Source organism: Theropithecus gelada, chromosome 2 (assembly GCF_003255815.1).
Source record: "Theropithecus gelada isolate Dixy chromosome 2, Tgel_1.0, whole genome shotgun sequence".
Taxonomy (NCBI): Eukaryota; Metazoa; Chordata; class Mammalia; order Primates; family Cercopithecidae; genus Theropithecus; species Theropithecus gelada.
Window position 1 is genome coordinate 69013290 of NC_037669.1, and position 26678 is coordinate 69039967.

A 26678-nucleotide genomic window follows, 5' to 3' on the forward strand; every position below is an offset into this window, starting at 1 on the left:
GGCTCAAGCCTGTAATCCCAGCACTTTGGGAGGCCGAGACGGGCGGATCACGAGGTCAGGAGATCGAGACCATCCTGGCTAACACGGTGAAACCCCGTCTCTACTAAAAAATACAAAAAACTAGCCGGGCGAGGTGGCGGGCGCCTGTAGTCCCAGCTACTCGGGAGGCTGAGGCAGGAGAATAGCGTGAACCCGGGAGGCGGAGCTTGCAGTGAGCTGAGATCCAGCCACTGCACTCCAGCCTGGGTGACAGAGCAAGACACTGTCTCAAAAAAAAAAAAAAGAAATTCCGGGATAGAGGAGGAAGAAGTCTGAGTGATCAGTTGTGTGGCATGGTGACTGCAGTTAATAATAATGTATTATATATTTCAGAATCGCTGAAAGAGGAGATTTCAAATGTTCTCACCACACCCACACACACACAAAAACAATAAGTTGGTGAGGTGATGGACATACTAACTAGCTTAATTTAATTTTTCTCAAAACATCACATTATCCTTCATAAATATATTCAATTATTATTAGTCAATTGCAAAAAAAAAAAAAAAGAGTGCAAAGGGGAAACACAAAATTCCATAGAGTTATATGAGAACAAATAGATTACCCAATATCTAGACCACAATAAATGTTTGCTTTGTGTTTGAGGGCCTTGTGTCAATTGTACATAATCACTATGGACCTAGTATACTACGTGTCATATGTGTATAGCAAGGGCCCAATAAATGTTATTGATTAATGTTTATTGCCATACCTCTGAAAACACACCTTTAGAAAGGCAAGTATACAGTATTTACAATTTACTGTCATTTATTCCATTAGGTTGTCTGACTTGTGATGTGGAGGTGCTATCTCATCGGGTATGATTGTCTCTTAGAATAATTCCCTTTGATCAGAGTGGAGCTTTGAGTGCATTTATTTTGTTAAGCTGGAATCCACCTCTTTAGGTTGATGTGACACACCTCCACCCCAGCAGCTACAACAGGGCCATTCCATGATGTGTATCTTCAGTTGTCATTTCATGTTTAACCAAGAGGATTAGAAGGCATTGATGTATTAATAGCTTTTTTTTTTTTTCCAAGCATGGTACTAATTCATAGATGGGGGCAAGATGATTGCGGGGGGGGGGGGTGGTGGGGGCAGGCTGTGGTCAAAGTTCAAAGCCTTCCAGTCATTTAGAAAGTTGAAATGTGCTTGGTGCTGGGCTAGAATCATTAGGAGGAAATAGCTGCAAACCTGGAAACGTCCCTAGAGAATACTTAATTCAAGAATAAAGGTTTGGATTGATGAGGGCTAAAATAAAACTTGGCAGCGACAGCTTTCTAGTAACTTTTAGCCACTTCTCCCCATCCCACTGGGGTGTTCCTGCTGGTATATTCACTAGCCTGAGCTCTGCTCCTGAGAGGCCTGCAGGAGCTGGGTGGGTTGGGAGACACAGGTGTGTGGGAGGCGCCTTCAGCAAGCGCCGCACAATTGCCAGATACCCCTCTGCGCCTTTAACTGGTCGGCAAACAGAAAGCAGGATGTGCTTATCTGAATAGTGACAACAGTTGCAAGCACTCAGTCACAAAGTTCAGCATTCTGGCTTTAGATGGGCCAGCGTGGGGTTCTGGAAGCTGGTGACTTGGGAGTGCCTGCCATGCACATGGGTGGGGAAGGGACGGAAAGTTTGGCAAGGACTTGCTGAGTTATTAGCCAAAGACTCTGTAAGTGCGTCAGAATGGAAGGCAGCTCAGAACCTTTCCACTCCACCCTTTTTGTGTTGGACATAGGTAAACTGAGGCCAGTGAACAGGAATGTGCGTTTGAAGCTAACTTCTGTCACTGAGTCGTGTGCCAGGCCGTGGGTTCACTGCCTTCCGAGTGTTCTCTCTTTTAATCTCTGCCACAGCTCTGTGGGGTAAGCTCTGGTGTTATACCCATTTTTCAGATAAGGAAACAAGAGCCTCAAAGAGTCAGGTTACTTCCTCAAGGTCATAGAACTAGTAAGTTACAGACCCACGGCAGAGGAGTAGGTCTGTCTGTCAGAGCCACAGCTGTCCCCCACACTCCGGGGCCTCCTCCACAAAGTGGTTTCAGGTGGGGCTCAGCCCGCCTCTGGGGAACCCATTCATATACTGTGCAAGGTTTCACAGGTGTGTGAATTCATTTTCCATTGCTGTGTAATAAATTACCACAAACTTAATAGCGTCAAACACATATCTGTCATTCCACAGTTTCTGTGGAGGCCAGGCCTGGTTTTCCTGAGTCCTGTGCTCAGAGTCTCACAAATCTGTACTCGGGGGTCAGCCTGATTACGGTCTCACCTGAGGCTTGGGATCCCCTTCCAAACTCACTAGCTCTTGGTGGAATTCAGTTCATGCAGGGAGAGCACCGAGGCTGCAAGCTCATGGAGACCACCCACTGTTTCCTATGTGTGGCCGTCTCCACAACACGGCCCTTTGCTTCTTCAAAACCCAACCAAAGAATCTCTGTCTTCAGGAACAGCCTCCGACCCTCTTTGAAAGGGCTCACCTAATTAGGCCAGGCCCACAGAGGAAAAGCTCTCTTTTGATTAACTCAGAGTCAACTGATTAGGGACTTTATACCTGCAAAAATCTCTTTTGCCACACAGCATAACTTAATCAAAGGAATGTATTCCATCCCATTCACGGATCCTACCCATACTCAAGGGAAGGCCATAATACAAGCATATGGTCATTAGGGGCCATCTTAGTCCCTGCTGTTCGTGGATCGTTCTCCAGCTTCCTGGAGGAGAGGAGAGCAGCAGACAGAGCTAGGAGTGTTTGTAAAACAGGGCAGTGGGAAAAGGTAGGTCTTGTGAGTAGTAGGCTACTTAATATGCCTAGTGGGTCGAAATGTCAAATTCTATTGGCAGGTTTTCTGTGCAAGGTATGACCAAAAAATAATTATTTCATTAACTTCTTGGAAACAGAAAGTTGTACACATGCATCCTCTCGACTAAAGGGAGTTCATTTTGCCAAACTACTGGACTTCATACCTGTGTCTTTCTGTCTAGTGCAGAGATGGCTATATCCCTTGCCCTCGAAATTTTCCTTCGTGTTTCTTCCAAAGTGGTTACTTTTACAAACTCCTTAATAAAAAAGAAGGAAGGGACACATTTAGTGGCCTTTGGGCAGGCAGGCAGGCAGATGAGCGGCATTCAGAATCTCTTCGTCCTGTTTCCCCCCAATCACAAGTGCTCCCCCAACCCAGCCTTGTTCCCACATTGAACTAGGCAGTCTTTCTATGATGTGAATCCTGACGCGCGTAGTGAAAGCTGCCGATTCAACTTCTATGGGTGAGAGTCTGGGTCTTGACAAAAGAAGACCAAGAAAATACAGCCTGAATGTCCACTCACGACATGTACCTTACAAGAACTTGGCTGTATTAATCTCTCAAAGAAGTCTATGCTCCCAGGTAGCAGTATTCCCATTTTACAGCTGAGAAGGCTGAGACTCAGACGAGTTAAATAACTGGCTCTTTGTTACATGGTAACAAGGAGCTAAGCAGGAATTTGCACCCAGGTGTGACAGGTGCTAAAGCCAGTGCTCTTAAACCAGCAAGGTAAGCAGCTAGAATATTGGCGATGATTTTGAGACTTGGAGCCTACTCTTGACCCCCATATGCCTTCCCTTTGTCTTTCCAATATTCCAAATATCTTACAGTCTATGAAGTTGAAAGATGGGGACATTGCAACTAGCTTCACAGAGCTAGTATCCTGGGGAATACAAAAAGAGGAAAAAAGAGACCGTAATGGGGTAGACAAGAAAACACCATCATGCCATACTGTTAACGTTGAACTAGAGGAAAACTCTATTACAAACGATACTTCTAATCTGCTTGTGGTAAAGATTCATAACTGGAAAATAAGCATGTGACAGTTCTTCATTTGAGTGTAAACTTAACTCATTAATTTAAATTAGATGTTTTTTTTAAAAAGGGGAAATTCTAGTAATAATAATAAGTAATAGCTCTTGTAGAGAATGTAAAAAGATGTTACAAATTTGTGCTTTGGGAAGTTGGAGAATGTTAAGGATTAATTTTCACTCACAAAGATCAAAAAGGTCTCGATGAGTAAGATAAGTATCGAGTTTCAGGGTTGTTGTGTTTTTTTTCGCCTCCTGCCAGACTGTCTGAAACTTATCTCAAGTATCATGGTAAAAAGAGAAGTGGTGGATAGACACAAAAATGTAATAGATATATTCTAGGGGTAGAATATGAACTGCCTTTCTAAATGCATATCAGAAGGAGAATGTATTCCAGTTGAGTAGGTTTAATGATATAATTTTACCGTATTAAATCATAATTGCTCTTTAAAGGAAAATAGAGATGCATGCATTGCCACTGCTGGGGCATCCCACTCCATCCAAACAGCATCCTCCCTAGTACTTGTTGATTTCGCCCTTATCTCACAGCAGAGCCGATCTGTGGCTTTCCTTTGGAAATTGGGTGGGGAGAGAGGAAAAGAAGGAAGAATAGTCTGAGCATCGGAATCTGCGTCAGGCAATTGCCACGGCTTTAGCAAAATCATTTCCTGCTATTAGGCTGCCAACCAAACGCTTTCAAATGGATGGCAGCTCTGATTTTTGTGGAACCAAATTATTTTTCAAAATTAGACCATGTATCAAGATGATCCAGATACCTGGATTAGCGAGGCACTAAAATATTTGTATTGTTATGGATGTTGATAATTATTTTAGTAAATTCTCATGGCTGCTTTTATTGTTAAATGATTTCCAATCCTGTCGCATTCCCTTTTCTCCTCCCCACCAAAAATAAGAAAAGGGAGAGGAGAGAATGAAAGAGAAGAATGAAAACATGCATTGATTGCATATATGGATGAAAACAGAGTTGAAGTCAGGTGTTTAGTTTTAACAGAATCTGATTTTACATCATGAGCTGAATTAGATGGAGGCATAATTCATCTATGATTTTATCGGCTATACCTTCCATATCTGTCATTTTTTTAATAGCACACAAAATAATACTGAGCTTATTTGACTGATAAAAGTCATAAATGTAGTTTTTAAAAATATTTTTATGTCTTTTTTTAAAATAGTTGATACATAAAAAAGAATATACCATATTTCATTGGGCCTTCTGTAGGCCCTTTATCTTATAAACCAGTAATAAAGTAAAAATGCAGCCAAGCTAGTTAGCACATAATGCTTTCTTATCTCATGTATTTTAAGAGGCATCCCAATTTTAGAGATGTTAAAATGGAAAGAAAAAAAACAGTATACCTTAGACTCTATTAAATACAGTATACAACATTGCTGGTGAGTTATAAAGCATAATGTAAGAAACATTTATGAATACCCTCCCTCTCAATCCAAGAACCGCTCGTTACTTATAACTTGCCTTTCCTCCCATAGCCCATGCAGACAGGCAGCCCTTCTGCTGAATTTTGAGTTTGCTATTGCTTTACTTCTTAAACATACTTAAACTCTCTTTCCCACTAAACTCAGAATGCCCCAAGAGTAGAGGCTGTCTGTGTTCTCTTCTACTTTGTCTTCAGCGCCTGACACAGAACGTGGCCTAATAATTGCAGGAGAACTATTATTGACTAACTGTACAAGCACGTTGTCTGAGGCATATCCAAATTATCTTTACCCTTCAAGTTCTGGTTTAAACACCAGTTCCTCTAGGAAATCTTTGACATCCTGAACTGGAAGTGCTCTTGCCTCCCTTTTGAACTCGTATAGCAATTTATCTTTACTGCTAGTACTATAGATACACCACCTTCTCTTTTCAGTAGAGTGCTTCACCCATGTCTGTCTTCCTGCTGGACTGGCAAAAGCAGGATTTCCATTTGCTGTAGTTTGGTGAACCTCCCATTACCCGGCATATTAATAAAAGATAATCATAGATTCAATGGTGCTTTACATGTATTTTCACCAAATTGTCATAAATTAAGGACTGTGCTGTATTCCCATTTAACAGATAAATAAACTGAGGCTAGCGCTCATAATCACTTAAGCAATAAGTATATGTCAAAGGAAGAAGACAGTGCTGCATTTAAATTATTTGCCTTAGTATGCTTCAGTTTTTGCCTGTCATTCAGGGGCCTAGGCTTATTCTTGGATATGAGACTCAGAAATAAATGAGAAAAAAATGCAATAAAAACAAATAAGTAAAATAAATGCAAGTTTTCTTTAAGAGTGAAATCGAATAACCTTTTTAAAATGTTTGAGACTTTTTGTTGTTGGTGGTGGTGTTAGTTTGTTTTTGATTTTTGAGACGGAGTCTCGCTCTGTTGCCCAGGCTGGAGTACAGTAGCGTGATCTCTGCTCACTGCAACCTCTGCCTCCCGGGTTCAAGTGATTCTCCTGCCTCAGCCTCCTGAGTGTCTGGGATTACAGGTGCCTGCCACCATGCCCTGCTAATTTTTGTACTTTTAATAGAGACAAGGTTTCACCATGTTGGCCAGGTTGGTCTCAAACTCCTGACCTCAGGTGATCTGCCTGCCTCAGCTTCACAAAGTGCTAGGATTACAGGCGTGAGCCACCGTGCCCGGTCGACATTTGTATTTTCATATTATCTGGCTAATTTTCTATTGGATTTTACTTATTTCCTTATTGATTTATAAGATTTTTATCTACCATAAAAATTATAATTTATTTCTAGGTTCGGACATGCAAATATTTCTTTAGTGTTTTGGCGATCTTTTGTCTTTGCTATGCTGTTTTAGACATATTCAGTTTTAACATAATTCTATTTATCAAGTGTTTCCTTATGGTTTCTGAATTTTTTGTAATTACATTTGAAAATGCATTCCCACTTCTGAGATGATGAGAATTTTTGTTTTTTTGGGTTTTTTTTTACTATTTTAAAAATAGATGCCGATAAGGCTAGGATCCTGTAAGTACCTCCCTACCTTGGTATGATCATTTATTCATTTGTTTGTTGATTTAACCAAGACATTGATTTAGCCACTGTTGTGGACAAAGATGAACCCGACTAGAAAATGGTCCTGTTTTCAGGGCAGTTACAATCCAGTAGAGAGAGAGAAATTTCACACTTATTTGTGAATCAATGAGCATAATATTTTTAGATGGTGGAATTGCTGAGAGGACAGTGGAACAGAATGATGGGGGGTATTAATGGTGGAGAGGGTGTTACCTCTGAGGCGGTAAGATCAGCCAACATCTTCGGGTTCAAGCTGTGTTGAGATATAAGGAAGGGCATGTGTGGCAGAGGAACAGCCCTTAAGAGGGAAGGGGATGGTGAAGATGGCTGGAGCAGCAGGACCATGGCAGTTGTGAAGGTGACATGAGGTGAAGGTAGACAGGAAGGTGTGGACAAGACCCCACCTTTGAAAGCCAGGCTTTGGAATGTGGCTTTGATCCTGAGCACAAAATCCTTTGCAACAAAATGACCTGATATGCATTTTCAAAAGATCCCCCTGGCTGCTATGTAGGGAAGAGATGATAGGAGGCAAGAAGGGAAGCAAAGAGAGGGTTATGTAGGAAAATTATGCCTACTTGGTGCAGACCCAGAATACGGTCAGTAGATCCAAGGTTAAACTAAGACTTCTCCAAGCTAGAGGTAGGACACATTTGCTGCAGCTGAAACGCCAGGTAATTCAGGCATCCAGAGTAAATGCTAGCTTGAACTTGGAGCACAGAGGGGCTTTGTGTGGGGGACCGTTCAAAGGCAAGCTGGACAGGTGGCAACCTTGCTCACTTGGCGCCAGCAAGTAGAGCAGCGCTCGCTGGTGATGGATGGCTCTACATTGTTCCCTGCACTGTGCTCAGAGCCAGGAGGAGGGCGCAGCCCCTGGGGACCAGGAGGAGTCTCCAGGCTTTCCTTGCACTTTGTCTTCCGCTTAGTGTTTCAGCCAAGATATTAATTCTATGTTCTAGCCGTGTTGCCGCCTCGGAATCTCACTATTGTTCGTTATGCTCTCGTTCGCAGTCCTAGTGTTGATATTTTTATACATTTTAAACTCAAAGTATCTGAATTTCGGAGAAAATGAGACAATTAGAGTAGTTTGTAAAGTGAAGGTTTTTAAAAGAATTCAGTATGTGACTACTGTGTGCAATTTATTATTATAATCCTCTGTTTTGTGAAGGTTCACAAACATTTTTTGTTCAGATTTTTATTTTTTATTTTATATTTTTTTGCTCTTCATTGTATATTCTTCCCCCTTGACTTCCCCCTGTTGTCAGGAGACAACCGTATTTCGCTTGAAAATACAGAGGGTGGATTGGCCCTGTGTGTGTGTTTTCCAAGTGTTGGTTTTCCAAGACGTTCTCATGAAAAGGACTGGTATTGCTAAGTCATTTTTTAATATAAGGAGGTCCATGTTTGGGCATTGAAATTAATTTCCCTTATCTCACCATACAAATAGCCACCCTGGCTTCTTTGATTTATTACCTGGGATGGTTCAGCAGCACTAAAAACAGAGGACGGGAAGACATCACCTTTACGTGGCATCATTAGTCACAGCATTAAAAGCATCACCCTGAAGGGACTGCTTCTCTCAGTCTCCCGTGTGCCATGACAGCACCCTGTTTGTTCCTTCTCTGTGCACTCAAGACACTGGGCCCGTCCACGGCTTCCGGGTTGCATTTTTCATTTTCTAGTAAGTTGTTGCTGTCCAAACATCCTTTCTGTCTTTTCTCCATAACATAATGTAAGAGAACTTTCAAAAATGCAGATACAATCCCTGATTAAAGACAAACTACTGACTGTAAGAAAATGTTTTAAAATCATTTCTCCAGCAAAGGACTCATGTACAGAATATATAAAGAACCCTCAAAACTATAATAAAAAGCAAACAAATAGTTTAAAAAGGGGCAAGAGACTTAACCAAAAATAAGCACATGAAAAGCCATTTCACGTCATTAGACATTAGGGAAATGCAAATTAAAATTATAGGGAAAGAAAAGAAATAGGATGAGATACCACTATACACCTATGAAAATGGCTAAAATAATTACTGGTAATTCTAAGTGAGGGTGAAGATGTGGAGCAAGTGAACTTTCATGCATTGCCAGTGGGAATGTAAAGCGATGCTGCCACCTTGGAAAACAGCTGGGCAGTTGTTTTTTGTTTTTTTGTTTTTTGGGGTTTTTTTGAGATGGAGTCTTGCTCTTTCGTCCGGGCTGGAGTGCAATGGTGTGATCTTAGCTCACTGCAACCTTCGCCCTCGTGTTCAAGCGATTCTCCTGCCTCAGCCTCCCTAGTAGTTGGGATTACAGGCACGTGCCACCACTCCTGGCTAATTTTTGCATTTTTAGTAGAGACAGAGCTTCACCTGTTGGCCAGGCTGGTCTTTAACTCCTGACCTCAGGTGATCCACCCGCCTTGGCCTCCCAAAGTCCTGGGATTACAGATGTGAGCCACCACGCTCAGCCGGGGCAGTTTCTTAAATAATTAATTAATTAATTAATTAATTAAAATAAAAAATTAAACATACAGTTACTCATACTCTTGTGTATGTATTGAAGAGAAATGAGGACGTATGTTCACACAGAAACCTATAGGCTAAGATTTGTGGGAGCTCTATTTATAGTTGCCCCAAGCTGGAAACAACCTGGACATGCTTCAGTGGGCATGTGCATAAGCAGACCGTGGCACCTCCATACAATGGAATACTACTCAGCAAGAATAAGGGATGGACTCTTAATAGACCCACAGCTTAGAATGGTCTCGGAGGTATTAAGTCAAAAAAGCCAATCTCCCAAGTTTACATACTATATGATTCCATTTACATGACATTTCTGAAAAGACAAAACTGTGGTAGTGACTCCATCAGTGGTTGCCCAGGGCCAGGGGTGGTGAGGAGGGTGTGACTACGACAGGTTGGCACAACGGAGTTTGGGGGTGGTGGAGGCCTTCTGTATCTTGACTGTGCTGGTGATTATACCAATCCATGCATGTGCTGAGATTCATACTCTGTACCCCCCTGCCAAAAATCAACATGTCAGTCCAAACTGCTGCACGTGCTCTACACAGCCCAGCCCGTCTCTTGAGATTCATCCAATTCCTTCTCAGCCTCCTAGCCCTTTCTGTCAGGTCCCAAACACTTGTGGTCACTTTTATTTTCTAGCAGGGCACACTCACGCTCAGCCCTTTGCCCAGGAACCTCTCCTGCCCACTTTTCTGTCAACCCATCTTACCTGCCAAATGAGATGCTTTCTTTGCAACTCAGGTGTGGAGACTCTAGCACTCGCACTGATGATCTCTGAACAATACCCAGCCCTGGAAATTTCATGCTCCTGTCAGGAGCAAATAAGCAGGTGCCATGTTCCCAGAGAGTTCAGTACATACGCTAGTGAGGATGAGAAGTCTGCTCCGGAGGTGGACTCAGCCTTTGTCTGGTTTTACTTTTGCCTCCTTTTTCTGAGTGGTTTTATCTCTGACCCCCTTGCTGAAATTTCTTACCTTTCATGGCTCTTTTAGCAGAGGAATCCTCTTTGCTGGTTTTGCCCAAACTACTTGTTAAAAAGCAGTAAGCCAAGGTTTTAAGACTTGTATACTTGTTTTTTTATTTCCTATTCATGTAAAAGTAAAATTAGTGGCAAAAATCATGAGTATAGAGGGTTTTCTTTTTCATCAGAGGTTAGATGGGTTTTATAGTGCACTGTGAAAAGTTATTAGTAAAAGCCATATTATAAACATAATTTTACATATTTACTTAGCCCCATCTTCCAAATTCCCTTGGAGGGACAACAGATTTTCTGGAAAATAAAAATCAGCTCCTATTCATAGCAGTAGTAAAAGTAATCATCGTAACACTTATATGGTGCTTATAAAGTGCTGGACACTGTGTTAACATGTCCTTTATACATTTTATTTTATTTTTTGTAGAGATGGGGTCTTGCAATGTCACCCGGTGTGGTCTCTAACTCCTGGGCTTAAGCGATCCTCTTGCCTCAGCCTCCCAAAGCACTGGAATTACTTATGTGAGCCACTGTGCCCAGCCTAATTTCCTTATTTTAAATGACTTACTCCTCACAACAGCCTTAGGAGGTGGTGTCATCATTATTTCCATTTTACATGTGAGGAAACTGTGGCACAGTGTGGTTTGATTACTTGCCTAAGGTCAGGAGTGAAGCTAGAATTCGATGCAGGCCTCTGACTTCATCTTCCAGAAGCTGTGCAACAAAGAGGGAAAGGAAGATGAGAGACAGGGTCTTCACCAGGGACCTCATGCCGACGTCCTTTCACTTTTTCCCAGGAAGGTATCCCCACATCCTTTGCATGGGCTGCCAAGAAGATCCACAATAGCTTAAAATGCTTCTTCTCTTTTCTAGCCAAGGACAATTCCGTATTTGTGTCCTGATCATTAGTAGAATAAGTAATCGAAATAATTAGAAAAGGAAGCTAAACATGAAAATGGTCCAGGAAAGAATATAAAATAACTTGGATGGTGCTTTACAAGTTTCAAACTGTTTTCACTTAGTGTTTTCCCAAGACGTCGCTCACCACCACCCATTATTATTGCCAACTTTTTGCACATGAGGAAAGTGAGGCCCAGAGAGAAGTGATTGCTCCCCTGGGTCACCATGTCATTCCCTGTGGGACCAGAAATGCAAGCCCTGCCCTGTCCTGCCCTGCCCTGCCCTTTCTTTCCTGCCCCCTTATCTCTCTTCCCGCCTCCCTCCCATCTGGGTTCTTACTCATTGAGTAAGAGAAACTCCTTTATAAACTTTAGACGCAGGCAGTGTGATTTCATCTCTTTTTCTGCGTGTGTTAGTTTTTGTTGTTGCATAACAAATTGCCACAGATTTAGCAGTTTAAACACCTCCTGATTAGCTCATAGTTCTGTAGGTCAGAAGCCTAGGTGCACTGTTAATGGAGTCCCTGCTCAGAGAATAGGGAGGCTGCAATGCAGGTGGTAGCTGCACTGATTCCTCGTTGAGAGGCTCGGGGAAAGAATCTGCTCCTAAGCTCATCCAGGTTGTTGGTAGAATCCGTTTCCTTTTGGCTGTAGGACTGAGGTCCCTGCTTCCTTGCTGGCTGTCAGCCTGCAGCTGCTCTCAGCATCTAGAGTCTACCCACATTTCTTGCCACATGGTCTCTTCCATCGTGAAGCCAGTAGGGGCACATCAGTCTTTCTTGTGCTTCAGAATATCTGACTTCCTCTATCTCTGGGCTCTAAACTTCAATTGAAAGGGCTCATGTGATTCCATCAGGCCCACTCAGATAATATCCATTTCTTCAGGTCAGCTGATTTGGAACCTTAATACATCCACAAAACCCCTTCACATAGCACCTGGATTAGTGCATGATTGACTCTGGGAAGGGGTGTGTTACACCAGGCATAGGAATGTAAGGGTCACCTGAGAATTCTGCCTACCACGTGACATTACAGCCTTAAAAATGGCACACATTGACAGGAACAAGGGCCACCTCCAAGGTATTTGTTTTCAGTGTTAATTACATCAATTCCTTAATGTTTTTACAGGGTTTTTTTTCTTTTTTTTTTTTGTCAACATGACGCATTTTGTACTTATTAAGTCATTTGATTGAAAGCATATTTGTAATCTGTATACTTCTGTTTACCTTCAAAGGGTTGAAAAAGAATGAAGTAGACATAGGATTAGTTGAGCAGCACAATTCTATTTCACTCACAATTCAGTAAGTTCATTTCTTAAGCACTGTTTCATGCTTTCTTTTCAGCCTCTGTGCTCCATCTTCTTGAACCTTCTTTCTGCTCCTTGGCTATTTGATTTCTTCTTTACTTGTGGGTTTCATATTAAATATCACCTCTTCATGAATGAATTCCTTGATGGACTTATCTAGAGTAGGTTAAAAATGAGAATTTTTTTTTTTTTTTTTTTTTTTTTAATGAAGGCTCTCTGAGGCTTCCTTCATAGTGTCTCTCTAATTATTCTGGATTTGTTGATTGCTGGTGTCTTACTCTATCTCCCGCTAGACTGTAGTATCAGAAAGGGAAGGGCCAGGTCTGTCTTGTTCTCCCTCCTAGGCCCAGTGCCTAAACTGTGCTTAGTACAAAGTAGGCACCAAAAATTATGTGTTTAATTGATGTGTAAATAGAAGCTAATGTTCTGGTGCCTGTAGAATGGTTAACTTTAACATTTGTTTTGAAAGGTTGCCTGAGTAGTGAAACCAAGTTAACCATGAGGTCACTGCTAAAGCATTTATTGTTTGAAAAGTACCTGATAGACAGTCACAAAGCTCTTAAAAGTGGGGGAGGGGACTCTACAAATGGTAGAACCAAAGAAGAATTTTTGTATCGTCCTTCAAAACATGCAGTGTTACTGGAAAGGAGGTGTGTGATGAGTCTTCCAAGTCATGGACAGTCTGATGTTTGGATCACAGGTTTTTTGTTTTTTTTTTTTTTTTTTTGAGACAGAGTCTTGCTCTGTCACCAGGCTGGAGTGCAGTTGCGTGATCTTGGCTCACTGCATCCTCCATCTTCTGGGTTCAACTGATTCTCCTGCCTCAGCCTCCCTAGTAACTGGAATTTCAGGCGCCCACCACCACACCTGGCTAATTTTTTGGATTTTTAGTAGAGATGGGGTTTCATCGAGTTAGCCAGGATTGTCTCTATCTCTTGACCTCGTGATCTACCCGCCTTGGCCTCCCAAAGTGCTGGGATTACAGGCATGAGCCATCATGCCCAGCCTGGATCACAGTTTCTTGGCAATTTTTTTTTTTCTTGGAGACCAAGTCTTACTATGTTGCCTACACTGGCCTCAAACTTCTGAGCTTAAGAGATCCTCCCATGTTGGCCTCCCGAATAGCTAGGACTACAGTTGCCCCGTGCCTGACTTCTTCACAGATTTTTTTAATGTCCCAAGACAGATGCCTCTCCTTTCTCACAGTCCTCTTTTGAAAAGTTCTCCTCTCTGATTTTCCCCCAAGCTTCACCTTCACCTCCAGACAGTCACAGTATTTAAATACCTACTTAGAAGCTGTGTGACATTGGGCAAGATAGTCAACTGCCTTGTTTTCCTTCCCTGTGAAATAGGCATGATAATTCCCACCTTCATTGAAAGGATAGCGAATACAAATGCCTGACACAAAGTGAGACTGATAAATGCTATTTTCACAATTATTAGACTATATTATTTTAACTATGACTGCAAATCTGGTGTAGAATTGAAATGCTTATCTTAACAACAGCGCTTTTGGAAGTTGCAGGTTGAAATCCCTAACAGGAAAATCCAAAACCAGAAGTACTTCAAAATCAGACTTTTTGAGTGCCAACGTGATACCACATCTGACCTCATGTGATGGGTCTCAGTCAAAATGCAGTCAAATCTTTGTTTCATGCCCCAAATTATCAAAAGTCTTGTATCAGATTGTCTTCAGACTGTGTGTATAAGGTGTGTATGAAACATAAATGGATGTCATGGTGAGACTTGGGTCCCTTCTCTAAGATGTCTTACCATGTGTATGCAGATATTCCAACATCCTAAAAACTCTGAAATCCTAAACACTTGATCCCAATAATTTTGGATAAGGGGTACTCAACCTTAAAAAAAAAAGTTACAGTAGATTTTAGGATCAGTGGAGATGATATTCTATGTAATTGATTTTTATTATCATATATTAAGTGAGGACTACTTTGTTTAAAATCTTAGGCTGAAATAAACACATTCTGCATATAACCACCGTGAGCACAATTTATCTTGTTTTAAATTCAGAGGCACTTAGGAACCTTGTAGTCCCTGGGTTTTATTATGAACTCCAGTTAGCATTTTATTGTGGCTCCTTAGAAGTATTGATTCATATCAAGTCTGGAAAGCTAATTCTACCTGTTCACCTTTTCCCATTCCTTAACACATAATGTCAAAAGAGTCTGTTTCTGTAAGTGCAGACTGGCTTGCCTGTGCCCAACCCTGTCTCCACTTGGTTGGCTTACCTGGGATGTGGATTCTCCTGCCCTGGCTTGTGCTGGGAAGTAATAGAACCAAAGCAGTAATATCCGTAGAGCTGAGGAACAGAAAGAAGTCAGTGGGACTTCAAAGAGTTCATTTCCCATAAAGTATCCAAAGTGGTTCAAAGTCGGTCAAGCTGTCATCACATTTCAGGTGAGACCATTTTAGGGAGTAACAAGGGCAGAGTAGATCAATTAACATTTCTTTTTTTTTTTAATCACTCTAAATTCAATGGATGTTCAAGGCAGGTTAAACAGTGATAGCAAATGTAGTGATGGAAGAATTGAGGCAGCTTCTGTTGTAGTATTTACTGTGGTTATCATTTCTACACTTAAAGCTGCATTCCTATCTTCTCATTTATTTTGCCTCCCTTTTAACGCACTGAGTTTGATTTAGAGAAGTCAGTGCATTGTGTTACAGTGCCATTATGAGTCTGAATTTCTGGTTTAATTCCGACAGTGTGAGCCCAGAACAGGAGACCAGGAGACTCTGTGTTACCCCAATTAGCCCGGGAAAGCTTAGACAACGGTCTCTGTATCTCTATGTATGCCCCAATTTCCCCTCCTGTAAAATGGAGCTATTTACTTCTTATCTGAGGATTGTAATCATAAAATAAAATTTCCTGTAGATGTGAAAATAATTTTAAATAGCATGCAAATACTTGCATTTGTATTTTTAATTTTAATCCAAATTAATATGTGAAACCAAGATGCCATTTTCAGAGTTGTTGGCATCAGTTCATCATATTTCTAGGTGAAGTATGTGAAAGTGATTATAGGTAATAAATATCTTTTTCTTTAACTTATTGCAGAGGCAGTTTTTCCACTGTTAATGAGGGTAATTTGACTTGGTTGAAGGATTGCAGTTCTTAAGAATTAATGCAGTAATCCAATTCAAAGATTTAAAGAGATCTAAGATTTTTCACAGGTCGCGTGCCAGTGAATGTGCTCCTATCACATAGCAGCTAATGGACTTGAACGCCAGTCTGTCATTTACTGTTCCCTCACTGCATAGCAGCTTTGCCCTTGGTAGTGAGTATACTTTCCAAGCATTGCAGGTTATTTAGAAGTGTGGTATATTTGTAACACTTTTGAGAGATAGTATCCTATTTCCCACAGCCCCTAATTACTATAAAAACTGGGGTTATCTTTCTTAATTACATGTTTGAATCCTAATCTGCTAAGGTCTGAGGAATATCAGGCTCAGAGGAGCTGCCTTCTCGCCTTTCTTTTTCAAAGGAGGGCTTTTATTTTTTTTAATGTATTTTTAAAAACTAATTCATGTATCATTGTATTCGTACATATAGGTTAATTCACGTGAATACAAAGGTTACATGCACTGTATTCATGACTTTCCATTTTTGATAATGATGTGTTATTAACAGCTAACAATATTTTGTAAAGGCTTATTTGTAAAGGATGTTGGAAATGTTCTTATTTCCCGATCCCATTATGTTCCTAAATATTAAAAATCCCATTTTGAGGCAATTAGAAGCATTCGCTTCTTCCTCCACGTGTGTTCTCCAGACAGCGTCACCATTCTGCGCACACAGGAACCTTTGTTCCTTAATTAGAAAAAGGACTAGAGCTCATTAGTTGTGGTTCCGTGTGGTGTCTGCTCGAACATTGAGGCAATTATACATTACAAGAAGAGATCCAGCCTAAATCTGAGACGCTCTCCACAGTTCCAAGAACTGTGAAAAGATAAATAAATCTCGGAGGGTCCTTGTAGGGCCATCCTCACATCCTGCACTGTCCTTGAGGGCCTGGCTGGTGGGTGCTCATCAGTTTTAAAGCCAAAGAGATTTGTATATTCATAGGAGGAGGGAAGGGGAGAAGGCACAACTTGTATAGAAATCTAGAACTTTACCTTTATTGAAAGCCCATGGTCTTGCACCCCAAAAAAAAAAAACCAATTATCTTTTGGATTTTTTGATAGGTTAGTGGGCACCATCCAGATGCATTCGGATGTTATTGAAGGTGGGTGAATTGTTGACAAACGTGATAGAAGTTGAGATATCCTAGGCTGATTTTCACTGCTGACATTGGAGGAGCTGCATGAGTTTTGAAAGCTAAAACTCCCAAACTGAATCCGCAAAAGCTTTAGGCTGCATCAGTTATCAACAAAGAGCCCTGATTTCCACAATCAGAACAGGCATTTCTTCAGCCTCCAGGAAACCTCATGCATCTAGTGTTCCCCAAAATATTAATAGTACAAATGGTGGATCCATCTCACTGGTTAAGATCAAGGTTCCCGCAGCAGAGAAGTGAGCACGTGAAGTGAAAAATCTCAGACTGTATGGAGGATGTTTTGCTGTGGCTTGGCTGGGCTGGCAAGGATGTGCTGAAATATAAAGGGATATGGAGAAGAGAGCAAAATGTCAGTTGGAAAGCCGGAGATTGGAAAATAGAGCAGTTATTTTGAGGGTCAATTTGCTTCTCTTTGAGAAGGGTTTATCCAGTCAGGTAGCTAAAACCCTGGAAGGAAAAGGACTCAGAGGCCACTAGGCATGTCTGAGAGACTCTCCCACCACCCCCCACACTAACCCCCTCCTCATATCTTGCCTTCTCTTTCCATCCCTGCCAAAGGATAAATTGCCCTCATCCTGCTAATGCTAATGGAAGACATTATTAACAAAAAGGAGTGCTTCATAAAGGAAGCTGAGATCTGGCAAGTGGAGGCATGACACCCTTATGCTGATAGTGGTACAGGTCAGAAATAGTGAATATGGAAACAAATATTTTGCTGCAGTGTTCTGCCATTTGAAGGGACATGTCTAGCTAGCAATATACATATATATTTTTTTCCACCAGTAATCTTTTTTTTATGTTGTATTTCTCAGAGAAAGAAAAATAGATTTTAAAATGTAAAAACCTGTTCTTCAATTGAGTATGCAAAAATCTCATTGCAGTATTTATTCTAAACCTGCTCTCATAATGTTCAGTCAAGGAGAAAACAGCAAAAAACAGTTGTTGATGGACTTAGCACAGAACTGGATTAAATAAGCATTAGTCTACTGAAGCTGATTACAGGAATATGAAAATGCAGTATCTTAATGGTACATATTTTTATGTGGCAGCTCAGTTGCCTTTCATTTTGCAGCTAATATGTCTATTCTTATGAGTCATTTACTTCTTTAATTACCTTTTGCAGGCAAGGCACCATGGTATATTAATGTGAATGATTTTTACTGCCAGTTTATCATACAATGCCCCAGAAGTTGAAAGGCGTAATTGACTTGGAAGAACAGCTCATGAAGGAAACAATATTTAGTTGACAGTTTTCCTTGTACTCTCTGTTGACGTTTATGAGTTTACACTATGCTAAAGGAGTAATAAACACAATTTTCTTTCAATAACAGGAAAGGGTAGCTTCTAAAATACATTTGTGGAAAACACATTCGTTCATTTCTTGAATAATATGAAAATAACACATTTCCAGTGATAAGACTTCTCAGATTGCCAATTGAATTAAACCTTCAAAGGTGCATTTATAACCTGTCTCAGAGCATTAGGAGATATTAGGGTTCATGTGATTGAATCTACTTAATGAATATTTAAATTATAAACAGATTTAGATAAATCATATTTAACTCTGGGTGTTAGGGTAAGACAATTTGGTCCTGTGCTCCCAACTTCCAGGAGACGGGAAGGCAGAAGGGGAGCTTGGGGATTGGGAATTGTCTGGAGTAAGATTTTCTTTCTCCAAAGGGAGGGAAAGTCTGCCAGTACATTTTGGAAAAGTAAAGAAGGCATGGTCAATGCCACTCCTTATATGGCCTGGCGCTTGAAGAGTTAAATAAAGATTTGGGTGGGTCTCTGCCGTTTTGGAGCCTGGAAAGGTGCTTTGACTTGACGTGGGCAGTGTTATTTTAACCATCACTTCCACGGTCCCCTTGTCCGTAAGCTGGTTCACTGGCTCTGGGCAGGCCCTGGTTTGGCACATTGGTTCAGAGGGAGTTAAACTTTTCACAGTTTTCTGGGTTGTTTGCAGTTCAGTCCTGTGCAACATAATGAAAGTTTTCTAGCCATCTGTTGTTAAGCTGGCGGTGAACAAGGCCAGTATATCCAAACAAAGTTCTGGCCTGCTGTAAACTGAACCTGTCAGTTTAGCATAGCTTTGCTGACCCCTCCAAGGAACAGGGCAGCCTTCGGTACCAGGCACTCACCACTTAGAACTTTCAAAGGGGAACTATTTTGGGGGTAGGGGGTAGGGGCCTGTTTACTTTTTTCCTCTGTGTTCCTCTCACTGGCTTGGACTGGTTTATACTTAATCTGTACATGTACAAATGGTTACTGGTTCCCCCTCCTTTTTCAGAGGGAAGGGCATTTCTTCTTAATAGAAGATTATAATTTTTTTTTTTTTTTTTTTTTTTTTTTTTTGAGACGGACTCTCACTGTGTCGCCAGGCTGGAGTGCAGTGGTGCGATCTCGGCTCACTGCAACCTCCACCTCCCGGGATCAAGTGATTCTCCTACCTTTGCCTCCTGAGCAGCTAGGACTACAGGCACACATCACCACACCCAGCTAATTTTTGTGTTTTTAGTAGAGATGGGGTTTCGCCATGTTGACCAGGATGGTCTCGATCTCTTACGACCTCGTGATCCGCCTACCTCGGCCTCCCAAAGTGCTGGGATTACAGGTGTGAGCCACTGTGCCTGGCCGGGGATTATAGCTTTTAGAAGAAAGTAGGATTGTCTGGAAATGTATGTGAGGTGGCTGTGATTCAAAGGGAGGTTCTACGCAGTTATTTTTGTTTCATTATTTTGTCTTTCAGTGTCCGGGGAGACAAATAGTCCAGGAAAAGAAGGGCCTATATTTATTACTTAGCTTATATAGTTAAAGTTTTTGTAGCTTTAAGAGAACTTTTCCCCCCTTTCTGCTGCATTTTGTATTTCATCATCAGAAGTTAATATACAGCATAACTTGGCAGAGCAGCAGTTAGACAATACTCCCTGCTGTATGGGGTATTTCGTGCTTCTCTGTTCTCATTTACAAGGTGTATCATTGGCTCTAATTGCCCAGCTTAACCTTAAAATAATTCCATTGTTTTGCCGCATTTTTCCTACTGTAGTATATGTTTCATTCTCATTTTCTGTTTGGCAGTATTTCCTTGGCTATATATGAAATGCTCCTATACATTTGGATCCTTGAGCTATCTATCTACCTGCCTACCTACCTACCTATCTCAATACCTAACACTTCCCCTAACCTTTGTGGGTTTCCTTTTGTTAATGATACCTTGGAGGTGCTGCTGTATTTTTCTGTTGACCTTGCTATCATGTATTTCTTGTCTAGCGTGGTTACCTTTGTGCCCTGTTAAGAGAGGGCCCTGGGGAGCCATTGTTAAACCTTGGTGTCCATTCCAGATTGTTAAAACATCAAGGAGAATAGCCACTGTTTTTGAATAACTATTTTGGCCACTCTTATGGCCACCTTAGTCTGTCTAGGTGGAAGGAGACCACAGTCCCACACAGCAACAAAGAAACAAGATCCTGAAAGCCTTTAGACAAATGTCTGAAGCACCAGTGTGAGAGGGTTTGGGCTCAACTTCAACTGCAATCAAGAAATGGACAAGGGTCAAGAATTCCATAAATGGGGGTGGGGACAGAAGAGGCAAAGGAATAAACAAGGAGACACCCAAGCCTTCCCTTTAAGGGACAAGGAGTTTTACAGCTGTGAAAAATATTCAATTTAAAATTTAAATGAATGCACTTAATAGGAAATACCGTGGAGTCATAATCTGTTTGTAAGTTGACTGACATATAAAGTGCTTTTTTGTTTTAAAGTAAAAAAAAAAATCACACGCACACATACTCGGGGTAGACTTTCGGGTATAAAATGTCAGGTGCAATGTAACGTGTACTCAACTCCAAGAGTCAAGCAAATAACCTTGGTATTTAGGACGTTGCCTTTTAGAACATGAAATTGTATTTTGTTGTGTGTCCTTTTTTTTTATTTAGAGGAGGACTACATTAAGAGGTCACCTATTAGCTGTGTTTTTGCTGTCTTAAACTCAGCCCTTCTGTCTATTAAAATCAAACCACTGTGTAAACATTCCCGTGTTGTTCTTGGTCTACAATGGCCACAGGGATCAGGTTTCACCTGCCTGCACATCTTCAAGCAATTAGAGCAATTAGCGTGAAGCCATTTCACATTCAAGGATTCAAGGTCTATGGTGACATTCAAGTCCAGCAGAAGTCTGAAAGGGAGAGGAGGAAGAGGCCCAGAGCGAGACGACTGTTCCATGGCCCTGAGCAGACAATTTCTCTATTAAAAATGGTGGCTCTTTAATGATGTTATTATGAGGTTTTTAAATGACATATCAAAAGTTGTTTATATCACAAAAACCCAACAGTCATTTAATTATACTAATGAAGGTCTTTATACGTGGCAGATTTTTTAAAAAAGATTTCTAATGGCCATGAGAAGTGGAGTGTTGCTGCTCCTTGCATCACAGCGGTGGTGGTGGCATTCTTTGTAGAGGAAGAACCTATTTTATAATGTATAAGGGAATTTGCATTTCGTTTTCACGACAAACCTTTCTGTGTTTTTTGTAAATTGAACAATTGCAACAACACGGAATATTTAGTTGGGGGAAGTTTGGAAATAAGTGTTGAGAGCAACTATGTTTGTTTGCTTTTTTTTTTATGGTTAGAGAACAACCAGGGTGACTTTCACAGATTGAACTAGTACAGTTCAAAGGGAAATCATCGACTTCAGCGCATCTGATAGCTGTATAGGCATGGCAGAGGTGTCTTGAAAAAACACTCGTAGGATCCAGTAGGGCTTTGGCTTTGTTTGTTTGTGTTGTTTGTTTTTTGCCTTTGTAACTTAGTTACCCGGGACTCGTTTGCACAAGGCAAATGCTAAACTGATTACAGCTTTTAAAAATTGGCTTGTACATTTTTTAATCCATATTTTAATGTTGGTTTATTATGCAAAAAAGGAGGGGCACTAATTTTAAAAATCCAAGCGTGCTGCAAAAGAAGATCTTGCTTTGCAGTCCCAGAGGGTGCTTGCAATCAGGAATAACCGCGGGCTAAATTATAATGTGGAATTCTGTTGCCCTTTAACCTGATGCTGCCTGTTCCCATTCAGTGTTTGTTAACAAACAGCTTTAAGAACAAAATTGTTGGGATAATTAGTATTTCATTGTATGCACTGACTTTAATGAAAATAAGAGGCTTTTTTTTTTTTAATTGCATGTCTCTAAGAAAGTTGTGATAATTCCTTTACAGAACTGCCCTAGTTGGCTTAAAAGCTACTAGGTGTTGAGCTGTTACATATCTGTAGGACAGAACACATCTATTTGTGTGACTGAGGCTGGAACATTTGTGTTCATTCCATAACTAGCCATTTTAGGGAACTGGACTGCTTAGAGCTCTCTAGCCCCATCTCGAACTACTTATAGCTCTTCTGTTGAGAGATGGTTTTCCTGACCGCCCACTTTCATGGCGCCCAGGCTGTGTGCCTTTTGATACTGCAACGCAGAGCAGCTGCAGGGGATGCTAATAAAATGCAGCATGTTGGACACTGAGCAAGGTAAGAGTCTGCCTTTTTCTCCTGCCCCTTGAAAATGGATTGCTAGGAAATCATTTCCTGGTCTCTAACTGGACCAGCTGAGTTAGAGAGGAACATTTGCATTGGATACTCCACCCCTTCCCAAAGTGGAGAAGGCAGGCGTGGAAGCACTGTGAGGCTCAGAAGGGAGATGAGGCAGTAAACCAGATCTTTCCCATTTTTTCCCCCTAGCCTAGTCCTCTGTTTCTATGATCTGCCTTTTGAACTGTTTTTGTGGCTGATCAGTTCCACCTAATATGTCTCTTGATTTCTGCTATTGTAATACTCAGGCGACATGCTGTTCTCTTCATTTTTATAAGCTTTAGATGCTTCTGCCTGTCATTTTCTGGCGGTTTATCTTCAGCGTCTGGATTTGCTTTCAGACTTGAATGTCTATCAAGCTGCCGTTGCTTTGAATGTGAGATCAAAAGAAGATGAATTCCAGTAAAAAATTTCCTTCTATGAAGAAAAGATTGGGGCCTATGTAAACATCCCACTGACAGCTCCCAATGAGTTATTTTAGCCGAGTATTAGCACCTGGATGACAGACAGTCCAGCATTCCACTCTAAATAACAAATCAGTAGCTTCCGTGGCAGAAGAACATTGCCACAAGAGCAATACATTTTCAGAAGGAATCCTTTTCTTCCTTTTTTTTTTTTTTTTTTTTTTTTGTTATTGAATATGGCTGTTCAACTCTTCCTCTTATTTTTCAAGCTGACTTGCTGTGCCTTTACCAGTTTACTTTTCTTTACAGTATCTGTTGAATTACTCCGGTGACGGAAGACAGGACTGTGATAATCATTTTGGGGCGGGTTAAGGAGTGTTCCAGTAGGCAAGCTAGGCATCTGGAAATAAACAGGTAGTTTGGTTGATGGTGGAGAAAGAAAATATAAAGGACAGCCAGTCAAAGCCAGATCCAGGGCATATCTCTGGAATACGGGACGATATGTTCTTTAAAAATACATGTGACAAAATCCTCTAAAGTCTGCAAAATCTGAATTTTCTTCTTCTTTTTTTTTTTTTTTTTTAAAGCATCCTGCCTATGTAAATGTCACCACAAAAATATCTCAAGAGCAGGTTTCCCGAAACCCTGTTGGTGTGTATTTGTCTGCGTGAATGAGCTGTGTTTGGCTAGGGCTTGGTCTAGCCAGGGCACACTGCGTGTGCTGTGTCGCTGCTTGCAGACCTGGAGCGGTTTAGATACGTGTGGCATTAATAGATTTCTTTAAGTGCTAAATGCAACTTTGAAAATTACCTGCAAGCTCCAACTGATCTTTCAACTTTGAAAGTGAAGAATTACTTGAGGAATTCTTGTGGTTTCTTTGTCATTTAGTGAGAGCCCAGCCAGCTACTGTGGAGGCAAACCTCCCTGAGGTTGCCTACAAAGGGCAATGTTCCAGTGTGTTTTCTCTTCGAGTGTGCTTCAGCCGCACAGTACTTCCTGTTTATTCAAACATCTTTTTTACCACTCGGCAACCCCCGCTTCGCAGAAACAGCCAGAACCCATCTACAGCAAGAAGACGGAAATCCAAAGGCAGACAGTACGGGCTCCCTTCGCCAAACTCTTCATTTTCTCTGTAAGTGTCCAGAGAAAAAGAAACATTTTTTTTGGTGGGTTAAACTTTTAAACTAGGGATCCGTTCTTGTGCAGACATTCTCCGAAGGGCGAAATAAGATGATCCAACTTGTTTACTGCTTTTTTTCCTCCCCCTTCCCTCCTCTCTCCATCAGAGGCTTTTTTCTTTTTAGAGATTTGAGAGGACCGTCTCCTTCTAACTCCTTGTTTAATTCACTCTTGCTTTCAAATATGTCTTTGGATATAATCAGCTAAGTAAGCAGCCGGGTGGTGTCAGGATAGTTTTATAGGCTGAACGTAGATTGGAACCTCTCTCTGCTTACTGTGACATTGTTTCGCGTTGCCTTCGTTTTCTTCCTGTTATCACAAGTAGTAAGAGAATGTGGGGATGGTGCCTTTGTAATTCTGCATCTACAGAATTGTCCCCTAATGTTTGCATCACGACACCGTCATCATTTGTGAATCAGGCTTCATAATATTTGTACCAATTTCATGCCAATAAAAGTCAGACTGCTGAAACACGCACGGTCATTATCTCATTCATATTCCTATTGTTTCAACGGAGTGGGCTGCAGAGGGACAGGGAAGCCTGCCTCACTTTCTGTGATGGTTGTTAACTTTGATGTTGGAAGGCTCTTTTCAAAATTTTCCTTGTGGATCATCAGTATGGCAGGAAAAGCCCTTGGACTTGGGCTGCCTCCTGGCTCTTGAGTAGAAGAGCGATCTAACGGCTCTCTTAGTCCTTTCTGTTGAAATGACTTTTTAAACACATGGTTTGACATTTTTTAAAAAGGTTCCACCTTTTCCTGTCTGTAGTCACTCCTTTTGCCTCTCTCCCCTCCCTCCACACCCCCCTTCCCTGACCCCCAACTTCAGTTTAATTGGTAAGCCAGGTGTTAATATTTCTTTTTTAACTATATAGTGGTCAGGGAATAGACAGGAAATGAAAAATTAGCTCTTTTGATCTTAAGAGAATTGTTATTGCTGTGAGCCTTGTTTGCTAGTCCCCAGACTAAATATTTTTAAAATTTAGTGTCTAAAACAGCATCTATTAGAATAGAGAAAGAAATATGGTCTGGGGTTGTCCAAACCTCTCATAGAAGAAACATTTAAATACATAAAATAATTGTATGTATGTGCGTGTGCATGTGTGTGTATTGCTATGGCTATGATGGCTTTTTTGAATGTTCAGAAGTTGTTCTCTTTTGCAAGAAAAAATAAGATGTTTGCGACTGCCTTAAGGACAATTTGTTTAACAGTAGGAGTAATTGCAGGGAAAATGGAAAGAGTGACTGAGGTATTTACTCAGATGTTAGTGTAGGTGTGGGGGCTGAAAACTCAGTGTGGGAACAGTGGGCTGCTTTTCTTGGTATCTCAGTCTATTTGATGACCATCAAATTTCCCAGCTCGCTGGTTTTGTTTTTTCTGGATGGCATGTTTGATTATTTATCAGAAGGGGAAGGGAGTAGCTGAAGCAAATAAACATGTGACCAAGTTCTGTTTTGTTTTCCACTCCGAAAGCCATGCCCTTTAACAGATATACAGAAAATAATAAATGCATTGTTTTATGATAAAAGGAAATTATATGTGTCTTTTTTTTATTTTAAGGCAAGTGAGTTAACCCTTAAGGCTCAGGAGGCTTTTTGCCTTCTGAGAATTTGCCAGGCTTTTTATTGAGAATTAGCCTATTGCAACTAATGGTTTTATGGAACAGCATTTCCCAGGATTACTTTGTTCATTAGTTTAGCTTTTTCTAGACAGTTCACTTTGGAATGCCTGCCTCAGTAGCTTGACTGTGTGGTGTATGTGTGTGTGTTTTAAATCATAACACCATTGGACAAACCAGTGGCTCTTACCGTTTTGTTGAAGGCTATATTCTGATGTTTAAAGCTAAAGATGAATAACTCAACTAAAGGAAAGTATACCATAGTGTCTGTGGCTAGGGTACAACGTAATTTATCAGAGGCCAACATTTTGTCCCTGTCTTTAAAGATGTTAGGCAGGTGCTGTAATACAGAGAGTCTACTTATATGTCTGTGTCCCTCAGAAATACCTTCTAGTCTTTAATATTATGTAACCTATTTCATTATCTTCAAGGTTGTCATTATCTCAAATTGATTCCTCCAGAGGCCAAGGGAAAGGCTCAAATCTATATTAAATTTAGATTTAAAATGTATGTATTTTTTTAGTTCTCAGGTGGGGTTTGCATGGCTTTGTGAAATCATTCTTAATATGTAGGCATTCACTGAGATATGTGCGCATACTGGCACATTCTTTTAAATACAGGAACATGATTTTCTGTAGGGGCCTCCTTACTTCTCCACATCCTGAAGAAGTGATGTGCGTGATTCTAGCACAGTGCCTGGCCCAGTCACATCCAGGCCTATAAATCACAGCCGAAAATCTGTTTCATTGCCTATACTGTTTTGGAATGTGAATTGAAAATATGCACACAGAAGGGGTTCCCTCTTCATTGACTATATAAGGGAACGGTGCAGCAGAGGCTCAGATACAGCGCAACTTTCACGAGTGTTGCCCTGCAGATAACTGGGAGGTTGCTTTGCTCTTGAGAGGACAACGATGGAAGCAGTGGCCTTTCCGCCTCTCTCCAAAAGGCAGTTGGGTTGGATAATCATACTTTAGTATTTATACAGAGCCCTTTGTCTGTAGAAATCAAAG

The 26678-nt window shown here is 41.0% G+C and overlaps 1 protein-coding gene across 12 annotated transcripts in view; it reads left to right on the top strand.

Moving 5' to 3' along the window:
• The window catches only part of FOXP1 (forkhead box P1), a 632119-nt gene that overhangs the window by 431383 nt on the left and 174058 nt on the right, over positions 1–26678 (top strand). For 2 of the 12 annotated variants that reach the window (XM_025374741.1, XM_025374743.1), the window contains exon 1: positions 22290–22404. The exons of 7 other annotated variants lie outside the window; for them this stretch is intronic. Coding sequence is in view for 3 of the 5 variants with exons in the window: in XM_025374738.1 (XP_025230523.1) it covers positions 23815–24000 (186 nt within the window). In the remaining 2 variants the exon portion in view is untranslated. Of the gene's footprint in view, positions 1–22289; positions 22405–23067; positions 24001–26678 lie in introns of those variants that run through there. 3 more of the 12 variants (XM_025374738.1, XM_025374730.1, XM_025374732.1) reach the window with 2 other exon arrangements.